The 24,528-nt window shown below is 44.2% G+C and overlaps 1 protein-coding gene across 2 annotated transcripts in view; it reads left to right on the top strand.

Annotated features, from left to right (window-relative positions):
- LOC141141035 (uncharacterized) overlaps positions 1-22,547 on the top strand; it is a gene marked incomplete at its 5' end in the record, with an annotated part of 96,554 nt that extends 74,007 nt beyond the window's left edge. For both annotated transcript variants that reach the window (XM_073628695.1, XM_073628694.1), the window contains 5 exon segments: positions 5,568-5,645; positions 13,024-13,897; positions 16,968-17,151; positions 20,016-20,179; positions 22,240-22,547. In XM_073628695.1, the coding sequence (XP_073484796.1) occupies positions 5,568-5,645; positions 13,024-13,897; positions 16,968-17,151; positions 20,016-20,179; positions 22,240-22,404 (1,465 nt within the window).
- Positions 22,548-24,528: the final 1,981 nt, after the last annotated feature.

Genomic DNA, 24,528 nt, shown 5'->3' with positions numbered 1-24,528 from the left:
ACACAGACAACGATACAAACTGACAGGGGGTTCGAATCCCTCTCTATTCCATTCAAAAATGAAAATAAAGTCTAGTTATACTTTAACCCAGGCGGCTTTAGCACACAAGGTTCATCGATTAGCGATGGGGGCATCTAGTGGCCAAACTTGGAAACTACACCAGGTGCTTTACCCTACAGGACCCTCATAGGGGGGTCTCTAGGGATTGTGTTTATGACAGCTGCTAATTTTAAAAAGGTTGCAAATAGCTTTTGAAATGATGTTAACATCTGTAGGGACCAATCCTTAGTCTGGAGTGTCCATCATCTAAATTTAGTGTTTGCAGCTAGCCTGTAGCCAGCCAGAGTTTTGTTTGTGTTGTGTGCGTTCGCTGGGTTTCTCCTAAACCCAAATACATTGAATGCTTCTGCCTGCTGCTGTTGAGTTTTCGCAAGATACAATATATTGGGTTATGAATATTTTTTCTGTCCTGGCAAATCACTGATGGGTTTATGCCAGTGATATGGGCAGAGAAGAGGATACATATTTGGGTTGACCTTATAGAAAGGTCCTGGCCTCCTAGGCTTTACCAGGTGTGCATGTAAGCATGGAAGGGTCAAGTCTTTGTCTCCTAGGTCCATTGCCTGAGGGAAGAAGGCTGAAAAAGAAGGGATTGCTCTCTTGCAGGCTTGAACCTCGGCCTACATAATCTGAACTGGATTGTCCTTAAACAGCTGGCCTGTCCTTGGAGGCAAAGACCTTCTAGAAAGGTCCTTGCCTCCAAGGCTTTGCCTGGTCAGGATGTAAATGTGGAAGGGTCCAGTCTTTGCCTACTGTGCTTTTGCCTGGGGGAGGAAGCCTGGAGGCAAAGACCTTCTAGAAAGGTCCTTGCCTCCAAGGTTTTGCCTGGTCAGGATGTAAATGTGGAAGGGTCCACTCTTTGCCTCCTGGGCTTTTGCCTGGGGGAGGAAGCCAGAGTGAAGAACGGTTTGCACTCTTTGGGGTCTGGACCTGGGCCTACATAATCTAAGCTGGCCTTTCCTTGTACAGCTGGCCTGTCCTTGGTGGCAAGGACCTTATAGAAAGGTCCTTGCCTCCAAGGCTTTGCCTACCAAGGATGTTAGTCTGGAAGGGTCCAGTCTTTTCCTCCCAAGGCCCATTGCTTGCAGGAGAAAACCAGAGTGAAGAAGGGTTTGTTCTCTTGGAGTCCTGAACCTGGCTTAGAAAATCTAAGCTGGCCTGTCTTTGGAGGCAAGGACCCTCTAGAAAGGTTCTTGTCTCTATGGTTTTGCCTGGGTAGGATGTAAGTGTGGAAGGACCCAGTCTTTGCCTACTGGGCTTTTGCCGAGTGGAGGAAGCCAGAGTGAAGAAGGGTTTGTACTCTTGGGGGTCTGAAACTGGGCCTTCAGAATCTAATCTAGCCTGTCCTTGGAGGCAAGGACCTTTTAGAATGGTCCTTGCCTCCAAAGCTTTGCTTGGTCAAGATGTAAGTATGGAAGGGTCCAGTCTTTTCCTCCTGATGCGAATTGCTTGAGGGAGGAAGCTAAAGTGAAGAAGAGTTTGTTCTCTTGGGGTCCTGAACCTAAGCTGGCTTGCCCTTGGAGGCAAGGACCTTATAGAAAGGTCCTTGTCTTTATGGCTTTGCCTGGGGAGGATGTAAGTGTAGAAAGGTCAAGTCTTTGCCTCCCAAACCCATTGCCTGAAAGAGGAAGTCAGAGTGGAGATGGGTTTGTTCTCTTGAGGGTCTAAATCTGGGCATACAGCTTCTAAGCTGGCCTGGAAAACGGGAAGATAGCCCATCTGAGCCTAAATAATTTTAGGAAATGTTTGCTGCTGTTTTGGGCATCCTGTGCTGCTAACTTTCTCTCCCCCAAGACATATGAGTCAATAAAATTGCAAAAAGAGGATAAAAGGTAAAGAAGTCTATCTGTGGGTCAGTCAGTTGTTGGATGGAGCTACAAGTTGGGTCACCAACAGGAGAGGAGAGCCTCTTAAAGTCCAGCATCTCCTTCGGTGGAGATACCATGTTACAGATGATATGAGATTTTAGTGATTGGGTTTCCATAGACTTTAAGGGTCAGCTTAGGAAGTTAACAGTGCAGAAAATCCTCCTTAACAACCTGCACAGACAGCAGACACAGAGCTGTTTATATTCTGATGTAAGACACCATTCCTCCGGGGGATACCTGAGATGTCAGCTGAGACTAGAGCTTGTTACTGGAGCTGCAGAGCCCAGCTGTGCCCAGAGCATAAACCGCCCTCCGCCCTGAACTGCACAGCACTGAGGAACGGAACGATGGCCAGACCCCACCCGGGGAAGAGGGTCAGCTGGGGGTAAGATAGCAAATGTGCCCCACTTCAGCTGGGATTATTGCTGCACACAACACATGATGCCCTGCGTGATAGAGTCTGGTGGGCTAAGACCTTCCCTGCCCCTCCTATATCTCTTGGGGACTCAAACGGCGAGGTCTCCCTGCAGTAGTTTATGGCTGTGTTACCTTTATGTGCTGCACTGCCTCCTGTTACATTCTCCATCATATAAAATAAAAATCCAGCAGGAATGGTGGGAACCACTTGTAATGGGCACAGAAGGTGTACAGTCCTGGGAACTCAGCACAGGGATGGTGGGAACCCCTTATAATGGACACAGTAGGTGTACAGACTTGTGGACTCAACACAGGGATGGTGGGAACCCCTCATAATGGGTACAGAAGGTGTGCAGACTCAGAAACTTAGAGCAGAGATGGTGGGAACCCATCATAATGGGCACAGCAGGTGTACAGACCCAGGAGCTCAGTTCAGAGATGGTGGGAACCCCTCATAATGGGCACAACAGGTGTACAGACCCAGGAGCTCAGTGCAGAGATCGTGGGAACCCCTCATAATGGGCACAGCAGGTGTACAGACCCAGGAACTCAGTGCAGAGATGGTGGGAACCCCTCATAATGGGCACAGAAGGTGTACAGACCAAGGAACTCAGTGCAGAGATGGTGGGAACCCCTCATGATGAGCACCGCTGATGTGCAGACCAAGGAACTCAATGCAGAGATGGTGGCAACCCCTCATAATGGGCACAGCAGGTGTACAGACCCAGGAGCTCAGTGCAGAGATAGTGGGAACCCCTCATAATGGGCACAGCAGGTGTACAGACCCAGGAGCTCAGTGCAGAGATAGTGGGAACCCCTCATAATGGGCACAGCAGGTGTACAGACTCAGGAGCTCAGTGCAGAGATGGTGAGAACCCCTCATAATGGGCACAGCAGGTGTACAGACCCAGAAACTCAGTGTAGAGATGGTGGAAACCCCTCATAATGAGCACAGCTGATGAACAGACCAAGGAACTCAATGCCGAGATGGTGGGAACCCCTCATGATGGGCACAGCAAGTGTACAAAGCTGGGAACTCAGGTCAGGGATCTCACCAATACTCACTCCAGCCTCAGCTGTGCATCGTTGCTCTGTATAGACTTCCCGATAGTGACAATGGTGGACCATGCCAGTGCAATGTATGCCTATAATCTCTACCAGAGGCACATGTGACTGACAGAGTGACAACTCATTAGAGCAATTTCAAGATAGGGACAGAGCACTGTCACTCTATAGAAAGTGCCTTAATTATAGGAAGCATGGCAGGATCAATGGGAATTATGTAGTTTTTGTCTTTTTTTTTTAGGGTATTATGGGCTTTATACTGTATGTCTCATGAGGGTCACAAAAGCCCATTTAACCTATCCTGGACCTTTTCTTGTGTCAAAAACACAAACCCCTAACCATAATGGAACATGTGATCTCCATCTCTGCACTATCATGGCAATCACATGGCTTTGGTGATGAATGGCTTTGTTTACAAACACACAGTGCCAGGGTAATTCCTTCTTCTAACCAAGCTGATGGTCAGGAGAACCCAGGAGACAACTGGTAATAAAAACCACATGAGACTCGTGGAATGCCGCTAATGTTCACAATTAAAAGCTGGACTCCAGGAAATGCAAATCTTGTCTAAATCCATTCATTGTGTATTCTTACTTGAATCTCGGTGAGCTTTGAGTATTTCTTCCAGATCTGTGCAGTAATCCAGTGTGAGACTTCCTGTAATAAAGACCGCTTACTGCTGCTCTCTCTCCTTGTGCAGGGGGACTGGTCTGGTTTCCGCCCCCTCCTGTAGTTTTCTGCAGGGCAGCCAGTAGTGGGTGGGGTCAGCTGGGTGCCTCCCACAGCTCTGGCCAGGCTATGTACAGCACACTGATAATGTCCCTGCTACTTTTACAAGGTAATATCTGGGTTTGCAGCGAAAATATTCTGCACACAGAATGGATTTTTATCCTTTGTGGCTATTTGATAACATATCTAACCACTTTAACTGCCATTTTCTTACAGGCCGGGGGGGCATGCAGCGATTGGTGGTAACCAATCTGACTGAGACTCTTTACCATGTGATCAGCCATGTCCAATCACGGCTCTCCTGACAGTGGGGGCTGCGCTGATTGATTATCAGCGCAGCAACCCCCCTCCAGGATGCCCACCCAGGACCACCAGGGATGCCCACCACAGATGACCACCAGGTATGCCACCCATGACCACCAGGGATGCCAATCTGTGCCCAAAAATGATGCCAATCAGTGCCCAAAAATGATGTCAATCAGTGCCCATCAGTAATGCCTGCCAATGCCTCCTTTACAGTGAGGCCCATCAGAGCCACCCATCAGTGACCATCAGTGCCACTCATAACTACCCATCAGTGCCACCCATAAGTGTCGCCTATCAGTGCCACCTATCAGTGCCCATCAGTGCCACCTATAAGTACCCATTAGTGCAGCCTTTCAGTGCCCATCAGTGCCACTTATGAGTGCCCATCACTACCGCCTATTAATGCCCATCCGTGCCGCCTATCAGTGCTGCATATTAGTGCCCATCATCAGTGGCACCTCATCAGTACCACCTCATTGGTGCCACCTCACCAGTGCCCAGCAGTGCCGCCTTATTAGTGCCCGTCAATGCAGCTTCATCAGTGCCCATCAGTGAAGGAGAAAACAGAAAACGAAGAAAAACTTTTTTTTTCAAAAGTTTTGGTCTTTTTTTATTTGTTTGGTAAAAAAAATAAAAACCCCAGAGGTGATCAAATACCACCAAAAGAAAGCTCTACTTGTGTGAAAAAGATAAAAATTTCATATGGGTACAGTGTTGCATGACCGCGCAATTGTCATTTTCAAAAGCGACAGAGCTGAAAGCTGAAAATTGGCCTGGGCAGGAAAGGGGGGGGGGGGGGGGGAGTGCCTGGTACTGAAGTGGTTACATTTTTTTTTTTTTTGGGCCTGGAGTTCAGCTTTAATCACACCTCTCAACTTTCCAAAAGACCGAGTCTGAGAAGAATAAATCCGTAGGCATTGCTGGGGCTGGATACGGTACATAGATTGAGGGAGTGACTCAATTTCCTGGATGGAAAAGTAAATATCAGCCAACGGATCGAGAGGTGACAGCGTGGGAAAAGCAAGAAGATGACTGAACATTCGGAAGATCTAAGAGATTGTTTGTTTCTTATTTACAGACCAATGTGTAACTTAAAGTTATTTCTGCTTTTTTGTATTTTAGATACTGTGCCCCCGTTTCCTTCCAGCCCCAAGAGACCGACAGCTTGGAAACCCCATCACCAAAGGCTGGGCAGAAAAGGTGATAAATAAACCCCTCCTCACCACTAAATGATATTTTATACTCAGTGCATTCAGTATTGATAAGAAAGGATTCTTTACTGTAATAGTACAGCAAAACAAGATGAAGGAACAGTTATAAGAAGGCATACTATAATAATAATAATAATAATAATAATAATAATAATAATAATAATAATAAATTATTATTATTATTATAATTTGATGTTGTTGTTAAAATTTTTTTATTAATATTAATAATAAACAAGATGCAGAAACATTTACAAGAAGAAATACGTTTTCTTTTCTTCTTTTTTTTTGTAGGTTTTTGAAATTCTAATAATTAAAGAATTATTAGCATTATTATTTTATTAAGAAAATAATAATAATATAATTTATTATTATTATTTTGTTAATATTTTATTATCATTTTTATTAATAAACAAGATGCAGGAACCGTTACAAGAAGGAAAACTATTATAATAATAATAATAATAATTTATTGTTGTTGTTATTATTATTATTGTTGTTGTTAAAAAATGTTGTTATTATTATTTATTTAATGATAATAATAACAGTAATAATAATAATAAAATATTAACAAACTAATAATGATACATTTTTATTACTATTTTCATAATAATTATTTAAATATTATTATTGTTGTTAAATATTATTATTGTTGTTAAAGAAATGTTGTTGCTATTATTCATGTAATTATAATAATAACAGTAATAATAAAATATTAACAAAATAATAATGATACATTATTATTACTATTTTCATAATAATTATTTAAATATTATTATTTTAAAAACCTAAAAAAAATTAATAAAACTTATTCTTTCTTGTATCTTTTTCTGTATCTTGTAATAATAGTAATAATAATACTAATAATAACAAGATGCAGAAAAAGATACAAGAAAGAATAAGTTTTCCTATATTTATTTTTTGTAGTTTTTTGAAATTCTAATAATTAAATAATTATTATGAAAATTATAATAATAAATCATTATTTTGTTGTTAATATTTATTATTATTATTATTATTATTATTATTATTATTATTACTATTACTATTACTATTATTATTATAATTAAACAAGATGCAAAAACAGTTACAAGAAGGAATTAATTTTAATTTATTGTTTGTAGGTTTTTTAAATTCTAATAATTAAATAATTATTAAGATAATAATATAATTTATTATTATTTTGTTGTTAATATTTTATTATTATTTTTAACAAACAAGATGCAGGAACAGTTACAAATAGGAATACTATAATAATAATTATTTATTATTGTTATTATTATTTGTTGTTGTTAAAATGTTGCTGTTATTATTATTATTATTATTATTATTATTATTATTAATAATTATAATAATAATAATAGTAATAATAATAGTAATAATAAAATTATAATAATAAACAAGATGCATAGACAGTTACAAGAAAGAATACATTTTCTTAAATTTTTTTTTGTAGGTTTTTAAAATTACAATATTTAAAGAATTATTATGAAAATAAAAAATGTTTTCTTTATTATTTTATTATTAGTATTACTATCATTATTATAATTAAACAAGATGTAAAAACAAGATGGAATTAATTTTAATTTATTTTTTGTAGGTTTTTGAAATTCTAATAAAATATATTATTATGTTCTTAAAAATTATTTAATTAATATTATTATTTTGTTGTTAATATTTTATTATCATTTTATTAATAAACGAGATGCAGGAACAGTTACAAGAAGGAATACTATAATGATAATAATAATTTATTATTGTTATTATTATTATTATTATTATTTGTTGTTGTTGTTAAAATGTTGTTATTATTATAATAATAATAATAATAAACAAGATGCAGAAACAGATACAAGAAAGAATACGTTTTCTTAAAAAAGGTAGGTTTTTAAAATTACAATATTTAAATAATTATGAAAATTATAATAAATCATTATTATTTTGTTGTTAATATTTTATTATTATCACTGTTATTATTATAATTAAACAAGATGCAAAAACAGTTACAAGAAGGAATTAATTAATTTATTTTTTTTGTAGGTTTTTGAAATTCTAATAATTAAATAATTATTAAGAAAATAATAAGAACATTTATAATTATTATTATAATTTTGTTGTTAATATTTTATTATCATTTTTATTATTAAAAAAGATGCAGGAACAGCCACAAGAAGGAATACTATAATAATAATATATATATATATTTGAAAATCTTTTTATTGAGTATAAGACATACAAACAAATAACAACAGTAAACCTGCCACAACATTGGGACTAGACCCACGCAGGAGTCAGTGCCAGCCGGCCATTGAGCTGCTTCCAGCATTAATATGATACAGCTGTAGCACGTCCGATAGAAAAGAACAACAAACAAACCTAGTGCTGTATTGGCTCCTGCTCAATTAAAGTATTTCAGGATCAGATCTATCAGTAGGGACAATAATAGATATCAAATAAACCCATATCAGAGATTACATTACCAAAAAATCAACCAATGTATCAGTATCACTTTCTCCCGTAGAGTGGTATCATGTACCTGTTCAATCAGTCTGCGCTTGCCGTGGAGGCCTCAGCTAACCATTTGGCCCACACTCTATCATATTTTTTGGGGCATCCCCTGTTTTGGTAGGTTTCCTTATAGAGTGGTAGTACTTTATTGACATGTGTTTTCCATAACAATATGGATGGTGGGGCACGTTTTTTCAGGCAGAGAGTGATCATTTTTTTTTGGATTAAAAGAGCAGGAGTCCTATGAGGGTTCTCTCTGCTATCCTGGGGGCTAATTCTTCCACCAGATCTGCGGGGTTGGGGCTATATCTGTTCCCACCACTTCTTGTATTACTGATAGTACTTGTGACCAGTAGTTTTTAATTGCTGGACAGGACCAGAAAATGTGTATAAAATCACCCGGATCCCCAGTACATCTCCAACACTCCGAGGACAGGGAGGTCCTCATTTTTATGCAATCTATACGGGGTGAGATATGCCCGATGTAGTATTTTGTATTGTATGAGACGATCTCGAAGTGAGACCAGGATTTTGAAGGGGAAATCCCACATGTCCTCCCAATCCTCGGAGTCTAGTGTCGGGATATCCTGTGTCCATCGCTGCCGGAGCTTCGACAGATCTGGAGAGGAAACTCTGAGTAGATGTGCATAAAGGACCGAGGTCGGTTTCCTGGTGCATTCATATCTTGTGACCCTCTCCAGATCGGATTGCACTATTTGCGTGTCGTTGGGTATTATTTGGGCTTTAAACGCATGAGACAGTTGCATATAGCGAAATAGATGCGAGGGAGGCACATTGTTGTGGGATACTAGGTGATTGAAGGGGTGTATGGCGGTGCCGGTGGTGAGGTCAGATAACAGTTTAATACCGCATTTGGCCCATATTTTAGGGTCTGGTAATGAGTAGAGATGGGGTAGGGTAGGGTTGTTCCATAGGGGGGTGTGCGGGGAGACTGCATTCCGAGGTAACTTCTCAAGTCCCAGTCCCGCCCCCCTAGGCCCTTAGCGTCGTGTGCATGGAGGTGGTCAAATCATATGGAGCCTTGGGACCTCGAAGGGGTAAATGTGTTAGGGCTTCCACAGAGCTGACCACCGCAGCCTCCAGAACCGCAGCGGGGTTGGACGCGTCCGGCACTAGCCACCAAACTGCTGTGACCAGTCTGGAAATGCCAGCCCCCCGCAACAACGGACGCATCAGTGTGTAGAGTTTAAATATAGGGGGGGTTTGGACCCCAGAGGAAGGAGGAGAAAATTTGGTTCAATTTCGTGAAAAATGAGCAAGGTATCCATTGTGGGGAATTACGAAATAGGTATGTAAATTTAGGTATGATTTTTATTTTAATTAAGTTAATGCGGCCTAATAGGGATAGAGGAAGGTTCTCCCAGGCTTTTAGTTTGGCCTTGACTACTTGGACCACCGGGTCTAGGTTAAGGGGGATAAAGCTGGATGCGTCTCTCGAGACGCGTACCCCCAAGTACACCATTTCGTCCACCCATTGCATCTGCAGATCCGGCGGGGGCCAGTTTTTTTGCCTCAGGGTCAATAGCCAGGAACTGGGATTTTGTCCAGTTCACCCGTAATCCTGTTACCTTGGAGAATTCAGTCAATACTTGCAGCGCTCCTCTAAGAGAGGAGTCCGCGTCATTCAGAAAGAGCAGGAGGTCGTCCCCATAATAATAATAATTTATTATTGTTATTATTATTTTTTGTTGTTATTGTTAAAATGTTATTATTAGTATTATTAATAATAATAATAATAATAATAATAATAATAATAACAGCAAGATGCAGAAACAGTTACAAGAAAGAATAAGTTTTCTTAAATTTTTTGTAGGTTTTTAAAATGACAATATTTAAATAATTATTCTGAAAATAATAATGTATCAATATTATTTTGTTGTTAATTTATTATTATTACTATCATTATTATAATTAAACAAGATGCAGGAACAGTTACAAAAAGGAATATAAACTTGTAGGATGGAGCAGCGCTAAATCCAGATATACCAAAAAAATATACATATCAAGTAACATGAATTCAAATAACATAAAACGTTAAAAAAGGTTTTTGCAAACAGGTGAAGAAAACAAATTTTTAACATGTAAATAAATAAGTCCAGTGTAAAAATATGAAAATCAAAAATGGTGGGAAAAAAAAAGGTCCTTCTTCCAAGATAAATTGTAACCCCAAATTTGGTGTGCAAATCCAGTGGAAGCACTAGCACTACAACATATCCAAAGCTGGGGTTCCTAGCACCAAGTGGCCCCGAGATACGGGGCCCCAAAGTCGGTTCGGAAAATGTCATTCTCTGCTGCAGAAAAGTGCTTGACATTTTCCGAACCGAATTTGGGGCCCCGTATCTCGGGGCTAACTGGTGCTAGGAACACGTTGGATATGTTGTAGTGCTAGTTCCACTGGGTTTGCACACCAAATGTGGGGTTCCTAGCACCAAGTGGCCCTGAGATAGGGGGCCCCAAAGTCCGTCAACTGTCTCCATCTGCAGCAATGTCATTTCGGGACCCTTTGGGTCCAGAGACCCTAAATTTTGGCTGCAGCTAGGGGGCATCTAGGAACCCTTAACTACCAAGTTTGACGTTCGGGGGACCTATGGCTGCAAATGGGCACAGTGAGGCTGCAAATGGGCATTGTTGACCATCTTTTCCACTTACAGTAGCTGCGCATTTCTCACCCTAGGCTTATACTCGAGTCAATAAGTTTTCCCAGTTTTTTGTGGTAAAATTAGGTGCCTCGGCTTATATTCTGGTCGGCTTATACTTTATTTATTTTACATTTATTTATTATTATTATTATTATTATTATTCAGTAGTAGTAGTAGTAGTCATATTAACACCCTAACAAAAAAAATATATAATAAATAACCCTAACCCCTAATCCCAACCCTAACCCCAACCCCTAATCCTAACCCTAACCTAACCTTAAAGGTGTTTTTCACCCTAATGCATTCTATGCATTCTCTTCCCGACAACCCTGGCCAATGGTTGTAGGGGTCTGCGGGAGGGGGGCTTATCGGAATCTGGAAGCCCCCCTTTAACAAGGGAGCCCCCAGATCCTGCCCCCCCCCCCTATATGAATGGTGGAAAGAGCCGTTTTTTGACAAGTCTTTTATTAAAAAATAGCTCTGAGCTGTCTTTTCCCAGAGCCGTCTTCTCCCGGTGCCATCTTCTCCCCAAGCCGTCTTCTCCTGGAGTTGTCTTCTCCCACGCCGCTGTCTTCTTCCTCGCCGCCGCTGTCTTCTTCCTCGCTGCCGGTTACCCGCTAAAAACAAAAAAGCTGCTCTGCTCCTGAGGCTGTCTTCCTCCGTTGTGTTGTCCCCCTCTGTCTGACATCTCTTATATAGGCATGGGGAATTGCCATCCATTGCCGCCACGAGAGGCGGGCCCTCTGGGTGATGTCATCGAATGGCCACGCCTGATGGCTATATAAGAGATGTCAGACAGCGGGGGGAACAGCACAACGGAGGAAGACAGCCTCAGGAGAAGAGCGCATTTTTTGAAGAAGACATCGGCAGCAAGGAAGAAGACAGCGGCGGCAAGGAAGAAGACAGCGGCGGGAGAAGACTGCTCGGGGAGAAGACAGCTCGGAGCTATTGTCAAAAACCGGCTCTTTTTTTCTTTTACATTTTACATTTACATACTTTTTAGGGTGAATGGGTAGGGGTACGATGTACCTGATACCCATTCACATGGGGGTGGCCGGGATCTGGGGGCCCCCTTGTTAAAGGGGGTTTCCAGATTCTGATAAGCCCCTGCCCGCAGACCTCGACAACCACCAGCCAGGGTTGTCGGGAAGAGGCCTTGTCCAACATGGGGGTAAGATGCTTTGGGGTGGGGAGCGCAGAGCCCCCCTGCCCCAAAGCGTCCACCTCCCATGTTGAGGGCATGTGGCCTGGTAAGGTTCAGGAGGGGGGGGCGCTCGCTCGTCCCCTCCCTTTCCTGACCTGCCATGCTGCATGCTCGGATAAGGGTCTGGTATGGATTTTAGGGGGGACCCTACGGCATTTTTTATTTTAATTTTGGTATGGGGGGGGGGTCCCCTCCGAATCCATACTAGACCCAAAGGGCCTGGTATGGTCCTGAGGGGGGATCCCACGCCGTTTTTTTTTTCACAATTCTTTTTTGCCCTAAATTTTTATATTTTTTTATATTTTTTACATTCAGCTGTCAGCGGGAAAACGCTGACGACTCATCGGTTGTTAAGGCTGCAGCGCTGGGCTTTCCGGCCCCCTCCTTAGCAACCAGCTATACACGGTGTTTGAAGTTCAGTTCACTTTTTTTTTTTTTTAAACGGATGAAAAATGGATGAATACTTCATCCGTTTTGATGTGACTGAACTGATGAAATGAACGGTCCGCATGTGTGAAAGGGGCCTAACTCTAACCCCTTACCCTAATGAAAAAAATAAAAAAATAAATAATAATAATTAAAAAAGAAATAAAAGCTAATGAATGGAAAAGCTAAAAAAAGTTGCAATACCTAGCAACAAATGATGCAGCAGATAATGGTTTTCTCTATTGGCTAATAAAAAAACGCCAAAGCTCAAAAACGCTGTATAAACACGCGCATGTCATGCATAAAAGACACTCGCCAAAATCGCGCAAAAAAATTGGTGAAAGACGCTATGCTCAGGTGTGAATGCAGCCTTATTTATAGCTATGAGTAAGGCTACATGCCGAAAAAGCGAAAGCCCTTGTATTATTTGCACCCCACCTGCAACATAAAAAAATGTTGTACTTTTGAAAGATCAAATTGCCGGCTTCTCTCTTTGTACAATATAATAGACAAACTTCTAATATTATAGAAAAATATAATAAATGAACCTATGACCTTTCTAATTAATGCAGGGCAGGTAAAGAGAGCCAGCAATGGGCAGGAAACTCTGAAGACACAAAGAAGGTCAGGAGACGGAAAGACTCTCTGAGGGTGACCAAGGCCATCCCCGAACATCCTGGCCAGCTGTTGTCAGAGCCCGATACCTTGATAGAGGTACTACAGAACAGAACAGTGTATAAGGTGTACAGGAAAGTCGTACAAGAAACAGAGGATCCCCAGACCTTGAGGGCTTTGGAATTACTTCATGCTCTACAGAGTGACAAAAGCGACCGAAAAGTGGTGGGATTGGTACAGAAGATTCTCGACCTGGAACTTTTTCACTTCCCACATCTGCAGGGACTAAAGAAACGTTTAACCCAGGAGCTCTCCAAGGGTAAGATTACCAATCTGTCAATAAAAGAAGTAACATTGTTTCTCAGCTCGCTGTTGGATCCATCCTTCCATAACTTCTGGAGTGAGATGAATGGCCGGTTAAAAGACTATGGTGTGGAACAGCCGGGAGATGAAGGGTGGGCAAGACTGGAGCCGATTCTTCAAGTTCTCACCAGCAAGATGGTCCTGAAGCGTCTTCGTGGTCGGAAGAACAACGTTGGTCACCAGGCACAGATGCAGCCAACCGTAGAGGATATACGTGCCTTCAACCGGGCACTTCAGCTTGCCGCCGAGGGTTGGCCAACTCCTGAAGTGCTGCATTTCTTGAGATATCTCCAGACGCATGGCACTGAAGAGAGACTGCCGCTACTTGAGAATAACTTACTCTGCTGCCTGGAGGTACAGAAATATAAGAATGCCCACCATGCCATGCCAGATCGTGGCCTGCTGAGGAGGAAAGTGCAGGTGGTCAGGGAGAGATTTCTCCCACCAGATGGAAACTCTGTCCTGCAGGTAGGTAGCCTTAAATTGGTGGGCTACGTCATCTTCCAGCATCTAACCAAATCTGAAATATTAATTCTGGGTAGACCACCCCTCTCTGCACACCACTTCTCCACTCCTGTAAAGCTAAAATCTATTTTTTTTTTTGTTCCAGCACACTTTCCCGCTTGTTTCCGACGCATTTCGCTCCCTACTGAGACAGTTGCAGGGGTTTTATGAATAAACCACAGAAGAGGGCCAAACACATCTAACAGAGGAAGAGGATTTAGTGTCTGGAATTGTGTTGGAACAAAAAAGTTTGATTATAGCTTTACAGAAGTGGTGTTCAGCTTCACCTCATCTACATTAGAGTGTATGGGAGGAAAAGACTCGGGAGGAGTGAGCACCCGTCAGTTGGGAGGGTATCAAGGAGCAGTACCATGGCAAATAGTGAGTACGTAAAGTGATACTGCTGCTCCAAAAAAAAAAGGTCTCCTTGGTTTTTATAACCTCCAGAATTTTATCATGTGCTAGCCAATTTTGAGCATGGCCTAAGGAGCGTGCTGGGCTTCTCCATCTTGGAACTCAGTGCCTGCCCCTCCCTGCCATTGTGGATGGAAGAAGGAGACGGGGCAAGTGTCAGGTTTAGAAAAGTTAAGGCCTCTCATTTGCTTTTCTAACACATCTAGGTGGACTCCGAGCGCAATGCTCTGCGCTCCGAGTCCACCCCATTTTGAAGCCTATTAGAGCCTATGGCTCTAATCAGGTGCTTCAAAAAGACACCCCTGCCACTGTAATTCAGGCGCCGGCATCCGAAAAGGGGCTGGATGCCTGAATAGGAGGGTGGCAAGGAGAACATTATTTATAGAAGCACCCAAGAGGCCCATGGTAACTCTGGAGGAGCTGCAGAGATCCGCAGCTCAGGTGGGAGAATCTGTCCACAGGACAACTATTAGTCGTGTTCTCCACAAATCTGCCCTTTATGGAAGAGTGACAAGAAGAAAGACATTGGTGAAAGAAAGCCATAAGAAGTCCTGTTTGCAGTTTGTGAGAAGCCATGTGGGGGACACAACAAACATGTGGAAGAAGGTACTCTGGTCAGATGAGACCAAAATTGAACTTTTTGGCCTAAAAGCAAAACGCTATGTGTGGGGGAAAACTAACACTGCACATCACCCTGAACACACCATTCTTCAGCAGGGACAGGGAAGCTGATCAGAGTTGATGGGAAGATGGATGGAGACAAATACAGAGCAATCTTAGAAGAAAACCTGTTATGCCCCGTACACACGGTCGGACATTCTGACAACAGAATCCTAGGATTTTTTCCGACGAATGTTGGCTCAAACTTGCCTTGCATACACACGGTCACACAAAGTTGTCAGAAAATCCGATCATTCTGAACGCGGTGACGTAAAACACGTACGTCGGGACTATAAACGGGGCAGTAGCCAATAGCTTTCATCTCTTTATTTATTCTGAGCATGCCTGGCACTTTGTGCGTCGGATTTGTGTACACACGATCGGAAATTCCGACAACGGATTTTGTTGTCGGAAAATTTTATAGCCTACTCTCAAACTTTGTGTGTCGGAAAATCCGATGGAAAATGTGTGATGGAGCCCACACACGGTCGGAATTTCCCACAACAAGGTCCTATCACACATTTTCCGTCTGAAAATCCGACCGTGTGTACGGGGCATAAGAGTCTGCAAAAGACTTGAGACTGGGGTGGAGGTTCACCTTCCAGCAGGACAACGACCCGAAACATCCAGCCAGAGCTACAATGGAATGGTTTAGATCGAAGCATATTCATGTGTTAGAATGGCCCAGTCACAGTCCAGACCTAAATCCAACTGAGAATCTGTGGCAAGACTTGAAAATTGCTGTTCACAGACGCTCTCCATTCAATCTGACAGAGCTTGAGATATTTTGCAAAGAAGAATGGGCAAAAATGTCCCTCTCTAGATGTGCAAAGCTGGTAGAGACATCCCCAAAAAGAGTGGCAGCTGTAATTGCAGAGAAAGCGGTTCAAAAAGTATTGACTCCGGGGGGCGCCATACAAATGTACCCCACACTTTTCACATATTTATTTGTAAAATAATTTAAAAAACCATTTATCATTTTCCTTCCACTTCACAATTATGTGACACTTTGTTTTGGTCTATCACATAATATCCCACTAAAATACATTTATGTTTTTGGTTGTAACATGACAAAATGTGGAAAATTTCAAGGGGTGTGAATACTTTTTCAAGGCACTGTATTGGCCTAAATTTATGAAGAAATTCGATTTTTTTTTTTTAAATTTCTATTTGATTATAGCCAAAAGTAAAAAAAAAAAAAAAAAAAAATATATATATATATATATATATATATTATTATATGTTTTTTTTTTTTTTTTTTAATTGTCGGTCTTTGTTTGTTTATAAAAAAAACTACAAAAATAAAAAAAACGCAGAGGTGATCAAATACCACCAAAAGAAAGTCGTTTTGCAAAAAATGGCCTGGTCATGAAGGGGGGGGTAAATCTTCCGGAAGTCAAGTGGTTAGAGGAGATGCAAAGGCTGCCATTTCTGAAAATGCTATATTCCTGGCTGTTATTCTGACACTCTAACTTCAATACTTTGAGGCCTGGACCAAGAATTCAGATAAGGACTTCTGTGCTTCTTCATCTGAACACTTATTTTGGGTCAGTGATTCAGAAAATATGGAAACTTGAAGGTCATCATAAAAGCCAGGCAACTAACTTTTTTGGTTAGAATGAAGGAGGGTTATAACCTGTCAGGTTTTTTTTTTTTCTCGTTTTCTCGTTCATTGAAGGACACAGCCATACTTCATGACAGATGGGTTTAATGTCGCCACCTACAGGAAAAGGACGTTAGGTGCAACCGCAAACAGGACTAATAGAGAGGGGCAATCTCCCTAACCGGGACACAGACAGTAATAAAAACCTTCATTCTATAACTAAAAAAAAAAAAAAAACCTTTAATTATACCTAAGAACAACAGCAAACGAATCTTTGAGATTTCCGCCATCTTCATCCTGCAATGTTTTTTTTTAAAAACTGACTCAAAGAGAGAATTTCACTTGTCGCCCGTCTAGGCTGCCCCGGAAATCCTGGAGGTGGCGCTGAAAAACACAGAGGCTGCTGCTCAGGCTGACCCGCCACCAATCTCCATTTTCGACCACCTCCGCAATTCGCTGTGTGATTCCTTGCTGCCGTTCTGGGCCGGATTCCGGAAAGCATGGCTGATCCGTTCATCGGAGAGCGCCAAGAAAGTCCCGAGTAAGTTTGGCATATGTGTGCTGTTTTCAGTTGTATCCAGATTGAGAAACCTTGGGTTTTTTGTCAGAAACTGCCAGAGTGCTGGTCAGTTTTCGAGGACACACCACAAACGATGATACGTTCCTTGTCCTTGTACCCTCAATCCAAGTCAGGGGAGGTCCTCGCTCCACCACCAGCTTGGTAACTGGACAGTGAAAGAGCAAAAGCAGACTTATAAGGTCATCTCTCTGTTCACTCTTCTGTCTCCTCCTCGCTCTCTAGTGGTGGCTGGTGGTATTGCAGACTTTAAAAACTCTTTGACCGTTTCGTTCTGTCTTCTCCTTCATCCCTTCACCTCCAAACAAAGACTAGGGAACTTTATGATAATTTGCGAACATGTTGGTCGATTATCAAGAAGAAAAGCAAAAAGTGTAGCGCTATAAAATGATGGGCCTGCAAGCCCAAATGGCATCTGAAAAATTGCAAACAGTGAATGAGAAAAGTAAATTGTGTCATCAAAAGTAACAATAACAATACAAATAATAAAGTCAATCTGTGTGTAATACACGTAAAAGGTGAGGATATAAATAATGGCACTGATAGTGCTGCGGTTGAAACTTCTGTGGATATATGATTCTAGTCTATATGTTTAGAGTTGTGAGACTCAACCGCAAGAAGTTCCAGTGTAGAAAAACGTGTTTGTCCATAGGTACAAATTTGTGACTGTGATAAAACCACCACCATGAGAAGAGGAGGCTTACCGGAATGTTTGAACACGCCAGAACGTATGCTCTGCGTGTCAAACAGGCTTGTAATGTGGTAGATAGATTCAGAAGATGTCAATTTCTCTGGACTGGAGATTCCTTGTTCGCACTCCAATGAGGACACGTGGTGAGTGGCCTCGCATATGGAACGGTACTCGGAAATTTGTAAATGTAGCGTGGCAAAGGAGAAAGCAAGAAGGGACCAAATAGTGTAATTCCGTATATAAAAAATACAATTTAATAAAGTTTAAGAACACTCACATGATTGTAGATGAAAAAAGCGCTTGTACAAAATCAATAAGCAGCAGTGGAGACCTTCCCGACGCGTTTCGTCTCCAAGGACATCGTCTGGGGTGTCCCTCCACTGCTGCACTCCACAAATATATAAAGAATGTGACCCCTATCATGAAAGTCAAGTCCACAAGCGTTTGCAGCAAATGTTCGATTATCAAGGACCTGCAGCCTTACACATTGTCCTCACTTGTAACCTCTGAACCCTGATTTGTGACAGGTGAGGTCCTCGTGCCACTCCCAGCCTGGTAACTGGACAGGGAAAGAGAAAAGCAGACCGATAAGGTCATCTTTCGGCTCTTTTCTCTCCTCCTCTACCTCTAGTGATGGCTGGTGGTATTGCAGATTGTAATGCTCTTTCATAGCTTTGTTCGATCTCCACCATCATTCCTCCTCCCCCAGTCAAGGACCCCACTACAAGTCGCTGTGGGCATGGACTCTTGGCCTCTGGTGGCAGCGTTGGGATATTATCCTGTGCATGCTGTTTTCGGTTGTGTCCATAGTGGGGAACTTTGGGATCTTTTGATAAATTGCAAGCATTCTGCTTTCAAGGAGGCCAGCGATACAGTCCACATTATCTAACCTTCCTTGTCCTTGTACCCTCTGTATCCCCGATCCCTGACAGGGAAGGTCCTCATTCCACCCCCAGGCTGGTAACTGGGCAGTGAAAGAGCAAAAGCAGACTGATAAAGTCATCTCCCTGTTCACGCTTCTCTCTCATCATCTCCCTCTAGTGGTGGGCTGGTGGTATTGCAGATTGTGATAACTTCACCCCCCCCCCACAAACAAGGATCTTGCTATGTGTTGCTGTGGGCGTGATCCCTTGGCATTTTCGGTTGTGTCCAGATAGGGGAACTTTGGGTTCTTGAGGTAAATTGCTAGCGTGCTGATCAATTTCCAAGGATGGCAGTAATACCTTCCGCGTCATCTATCCTCCCTTGTCCTGTGCTCCCTGCACCCCATGACAGGGGAGGTCTTCATTCAACCCCCAGCCTGGTAACTAGACAGTGAAAGAGTAAAAACAGACAGAAAAAGATAATCTCTCTGCAGGGCCACCATCAGAGGGGGACAGCCCATACACCTGTAGGGGGCCCGGGCCCCCACATTGGCTGGAGTCCCCCCAGGCTGCTATGGCTGCTGTGCGGGGCTTCTTTCCAGGTCCACTACTAGGTTTACTAGTAATGGCAGCAATCAGCGACTTATAGCGGGACTGCGACATTGCGGCGGACAAATCGGACACCTTACTGACACTTTTTTGGGGACCAGTGACAATGCAGTGATCAATGCTAAATAATAAGCACTGTTACTGTACTAATGACACTGACAGGGAAGGGGTTAACATAAGAGGCAATCAAAGGGTGTGTCCCTAGGGAGTGCTTTCTAACTGTGGGGAAGGTGCTTGTACTGTAAGAAGACAGAGATCTGTGTTCCTGCTTAGCAGGAACACAGATCTCTTGTCCTTTACTGTCACAGAATGGCGATCTGCCTTGTTTGCATAGGCAGACCGCCGTTCTGTCTGCCTTGGAAACGATCGGCGGGTCCCGGTGGACATCAGGTCCGTCAGACCCGTTGATTGGCTCCCGCAGTGTCCAACCGCTGCGGAAGCTGGTCGCCAGCTGCGCTCGCCCCAGACCAGGAAGAGCGGAATCACATACAGGTACGTGATTTCGCGCAGATAGGCCGCCCCGCTGCAGCAAATGTACGTGGGGCGGTCCAGAAGCGGTTAAAAGAAAACGTAAGATTTTCTTCAGTTTTGATATTGTTGCATCAGTGCGACAGTTGTCCTTGCGTCACCATATTGGACTGACCCGCGGCTGTCTCTTTCCCCAGTGCTCCACATGCAGCAGATGCTCCGGAAACGTTTGGCATTGTTCGAGGTAGAAGAGATACCGCTGAGAACCTTCCACCTTCCCCCCGTCCCGCACCCCCCAGAGAAAAGACCTCCATCTGTACTGACCTTCAGCTTCAGCATTACTAACGGCATCACTGTAAAGGTATGAGATCTCTGTCTGCCAGTGTATGAATATATAATAATAATGTGCCCATGGTTGATGATTCTCCGCACAGCACTGCGGTATATATCAGAGCTATATAAATGTATAATAATAGTGTGAGACTGTGGAGGGACATTAGAGTGTTAGCTCCTCTGGTGCAGAGACTGATGTGACTGGTTCAGTGTTCTCTGTACAGCACTCTGGTCAGCGGCGTTGCTAGGGGGTGGCTTCTGGGGCTATAGCCCCGAATCTGGGGCCCCAAGCCCTGACTCTCTTACAGGGGCAATCCCCCCCCCCCCCCGAGTAAGTAGCGGGTGGGCAGGACGGTGAGTGGGCCTGGCGGGTGAGCGGATGGAGAGACAGTCCAGGTCCTTGAGAAAGTAGCGGGCGGGCAGGATGGGAAGTGGGCCTGGCGGGTGAGCGGATGGAGAGACAGTCCGGGTCCTTGAGAAAGTAGCGGGCAGGCAGGACGATGAGTGGGCCCGGCGGGTGAGCTGATAGGCAGGATGGTGAGTGGGCCTGGCGGGTAAGCGGATAGGCAGGATGGTGAGCGGGCAATCGAGTGAGCGGGCGGGTGAGCAGAGAGATGACATCATCTCTCACTGCCCGCCCTCACTCTGGGACACCAGGGACACAATCACTGACAATCTTCATCTTGTGGCAAGTGACATGGCAAGTGACAATGCCAGGGGAAAACTGCATCCGACCCATCCCCCCCCCCACTCCCTCGGGCCTTGGCATCATTTTCTTCCAAGCAGCCGGTTCCCGGTGCCAAAAAGGTTGGGGACTGCTGCTGTAGCACATCAGGAGGCCCATGGGGAGATCATAAAGACCTCCTGTGAAGTTGATAAAAGTGTTAAGACTGTCACGGCTGGCCTTAGCACTTTCATCACTTTATTTTCTGGCAGTGCCCCTCCCGAGACTAGACTCTGGATCCGACCCCTGGTCTCTTACTGGGTGGCGCGGTACCGTACTTCCTGCTCACCACTGACTGACATTCCAGTGGTGGTTGGTTGCTAGGACAGCCCAGCGTCTAGCAACCAACCACGTGACTCTGCCCCCCCAGCATTTAGCAGAGGGTGGAACTTTCCTGGTTTGCAGTCCTGTCCTGGGCTGGCTGCTGCCACAGCTCCCCGCTGACTGTCTCCTCAGTAGTTGGTTGCTAGCAACCAACCAACCACAGTTTGTCTAACTCCGCTCCCTCCCAGTGTGGAACTTTCTCTGGGGACCTTGAAGTAAGGGGGGGGGGGCTCTCTGGGGACCCTGATGAAATGAGGGGGGCTCTGGGGACCCTGATGTAAGTATAGGGGCTCTCTAGGGACCCTGATGTAAGGGTGAGGCTCTCTGAGGACCCTGATGTAACGGGGAGGCTCTTTGGGGACTCTGATGTAAGAAATGCGCTCTCTGGGGAACCTGATGAAATGAGAGGGGCTCTGGGACCCTTATGTAAGTATAGGGGCTCTCTAGGGACCCTGATGTAAGGGGGAGGCTCTCCGGGGACCCTGATGTAAGTGGGGGGGGCTCTCTGGGGACCCTGATGTAAGGGGGAGGCTCTCCGGGGACCCTGATGTAAGTGGGGGGGCTCTCTGGGGACCCTGATGTAAGTGGGGGGTTCTCTAGGGACCCTGATGTAAGGGGGAGGCTCTCTGGGGACCCTGATGTAAGGGGGCTCTCTGGGGTTCCTGATGTAAGTAGGGAGGCTCTCTGGGGACCCTGATGTAAGAAGGGAGGCTCTCTGGGGACCCTGATGTAAGGGGGCTCCCTGGGGACCCTGATGTAAGAAGGGAGGCTCTCTGGGGACCCTGATGTAATGAGGGGGGCTCTGGAGACCCTGATGTAAGTGGGGGGATTTCTGGGGACCCTGATGTATACATGTGTATGCCCCCCCCCCACCCCCAAGCGTATGACTTTCTTTACTTCGCTGCTATGGGCTCTAGCCCCAGATCTTTTGTAGACCTAGCAATGCCCCTGACTCTGGTACTGTATATGTTGCCACTCTATGTATATCAATGCACAGATAATGCTCCAGAAGCAACTAAACATTCATGTTTGCTCTGCAGGGGAAGAGCGAGGAGGGCAGAGAGTCGCAGACCCCCACCCCACCAGCCAGCAGAAAAATTTCACAGATCGCTGTCTTGCCGCCAATAAACCGAACTTCACCGGACCAGACACAACTTAACACCAGCGAAAACACAGCCATACCAGAACCGATCTCTAGTCAATAATCTATGGTAACTTTGTACAAGTTTCCATTGACAAACAGCTATTCATTTTTATTTTTTTTAATACACTCCAAAGTTTTATTTTCACTTGTTTGTTACTGTATCTTCCTGATATTTTGGTATTAAATTCAAAAACATGTATATTATTTATGGGTGGAATTACAACTTATTTTCATCAAATAGTTTTTTTATCCACCTTACTACTATGTAATTTTACAAAAAGAAAACGCAGTTTATAAACATGCTGTTGAAAACAAACATAGGCAGCCAGTGTATTTATTAAATACCTGTGGTTGAGCTGTCATTAGACAGTGCAGATCATAGATGAAATGTACAGAGCCAATCAGAGTGCCTCTGTATCTTATGATTGCTGTGAACCAATGGAGGGTGTCCATTGTTTTTTTTTTATTTTTTAATAAAGTAATTGTCAAAAACTGGCTCCTGTCTTTATTCACTTTCACACTTTTTTGGTGAATGGGTAGGGATACCATGTACCCCATACTCATTCACATGGGGGGGTGGGTTCTGGGGGCCCCCTTGTTAAAGGAGGCTTCTAGATTCTGATAAGCCCCCCCCCCCTGCCTGCAGACCCCCACAACCACAGCCCAGAGTTGTGGGGAAGAGGCCCTTGTCCCCCATCAACATGGGGACAAGGTGCTTTGGGGTCGGGGAGGCGCTCGCTCGTCCCCTCCCTTTCCTGGCATGCCTGGAGGGGCTGGTATGGATTTGGGAGGGACCCTACGCCATTTTTTTTTTTTTCAAAATTTTTTTTAGCCATCAATTGTTTTTTTTACATTCAGCTGATGGCTCATCGGTTGTTAAGAACGCGGCGGCCGGCTTCCCAGGCCGCTCCTTAGCAACCAGCTATATACAGTGTTTTTGAAACACATTAGAAACGCAAGAATTGCGTAATAGACTCCTTTGAAGTGTATTACACCCAAAACGCAATCTGCTGCAGGAAAAAAAGTCCCAGAGCCCTTCCAAAAAATGCACTGGCTGAAAAACGCATAAATGTGAACATGTACCATAGGAAACCATGTTAAATGGACTGTAATGTGTTTCTGAAAAACGGAAAACGCACATAAGTGTGAACGTAGGCTAAGGAGAAACAGGGAGCAAAGAGGACAGAGTGAGTACATCAGCACCCCCAGGGATTCACAAGGGAAGAGACTGCCACGTGTAGGAAGTTTTCAGGAGGACAGCGCTGTGCTTAACCCTTCCTATCCCTTGCCCTGGGAGATCTTCGGAGCAGCCAGGAGGACTAGTAGTTCCTGCAGGCAGTAGAGCTGGGAGCAGTTCTACAAAGGAGAGGAGATACTCCTGTGTGCATTCTACAACAAACTGTGCTATTTTCTAAAGGGACCTAAAAGCTCCTAATCCTCAAGGGACTTTTGCTTGTCGATTATTAAAGTGATTGTAAGTGTGTTTTTTTTTTTTTAAATAACAAACATATCATACTTACCTCCACTGTGCAGCTCGTTTTCATAGAGTGGCCCCAAACCTCGTCTTTTGGGCTCCCCGGCCCCCCTCGCGGCTCCTCCCCACATTAGATAACCCCCTAGGAGAAGCGCTCTCCTGGGGGGGGGGGGGGGTTACCTTGCAGGCGCACTCCTGAGTCCAGCATTTGCATCCATAGACACAGAATGCAGGACCTGGCCCCGCCCCCCCCCCCGGGTGCTCGCGTCATTGGATTTGATCGACAGCAGTGGGAGCCAATGGCTGCACTGCTATCAATATATCCAATCAAGAGCCAGGACCTTGTGGAGAGAGGGAGAACACTTCTCCACCGACAGAAATACGGGGCTCAGGTAAGTAAAACAGGGGGCTGGGGGGCCGGTCACTGCCAGGTGTTTTTTCACCTTGCTGCATAGGATGCATTAAAGCGGAGGTCTGCCAAATTTTTTTTTTTGTAAGTCAGCAGCTTCAAATACTGCAGCTGCTGACTTTTAAAATAAGGACACTTACCTGTCCAGGGCGCCGGCGATGTCAGCACCCGAAGCCGATCTCTCCCTCGTCTCTTGGGTGCTGCCGCCGCCATCTTCGGTAAGGGAATCAGGAAGTGAAGCCTTCACTTCCTGGTTCCCTACTGCGCATGCGCGAGTCGCATGCGCAGTAGGGAACCAGGAA

This window comes from Aquarana catesbeiana, linkage group LG04 (assembly GCF_042186555.1).
Source record: "Aquarana catesbeiana isolate 2022-GZ linkage group LG04, ASM4218655v1, whole genome shotgun sequence".
NCBI lineage: Eukaryota > Metazoa > Chordata > Amphibia > Anura > Ranidae > Aquarana > Aquarana catesbeiana.
The sequence above is the reverse complement of the archived record's forward strand: the minus strand, read 5'-3'. Positions and strand labels throughout refer to the sequence as shown.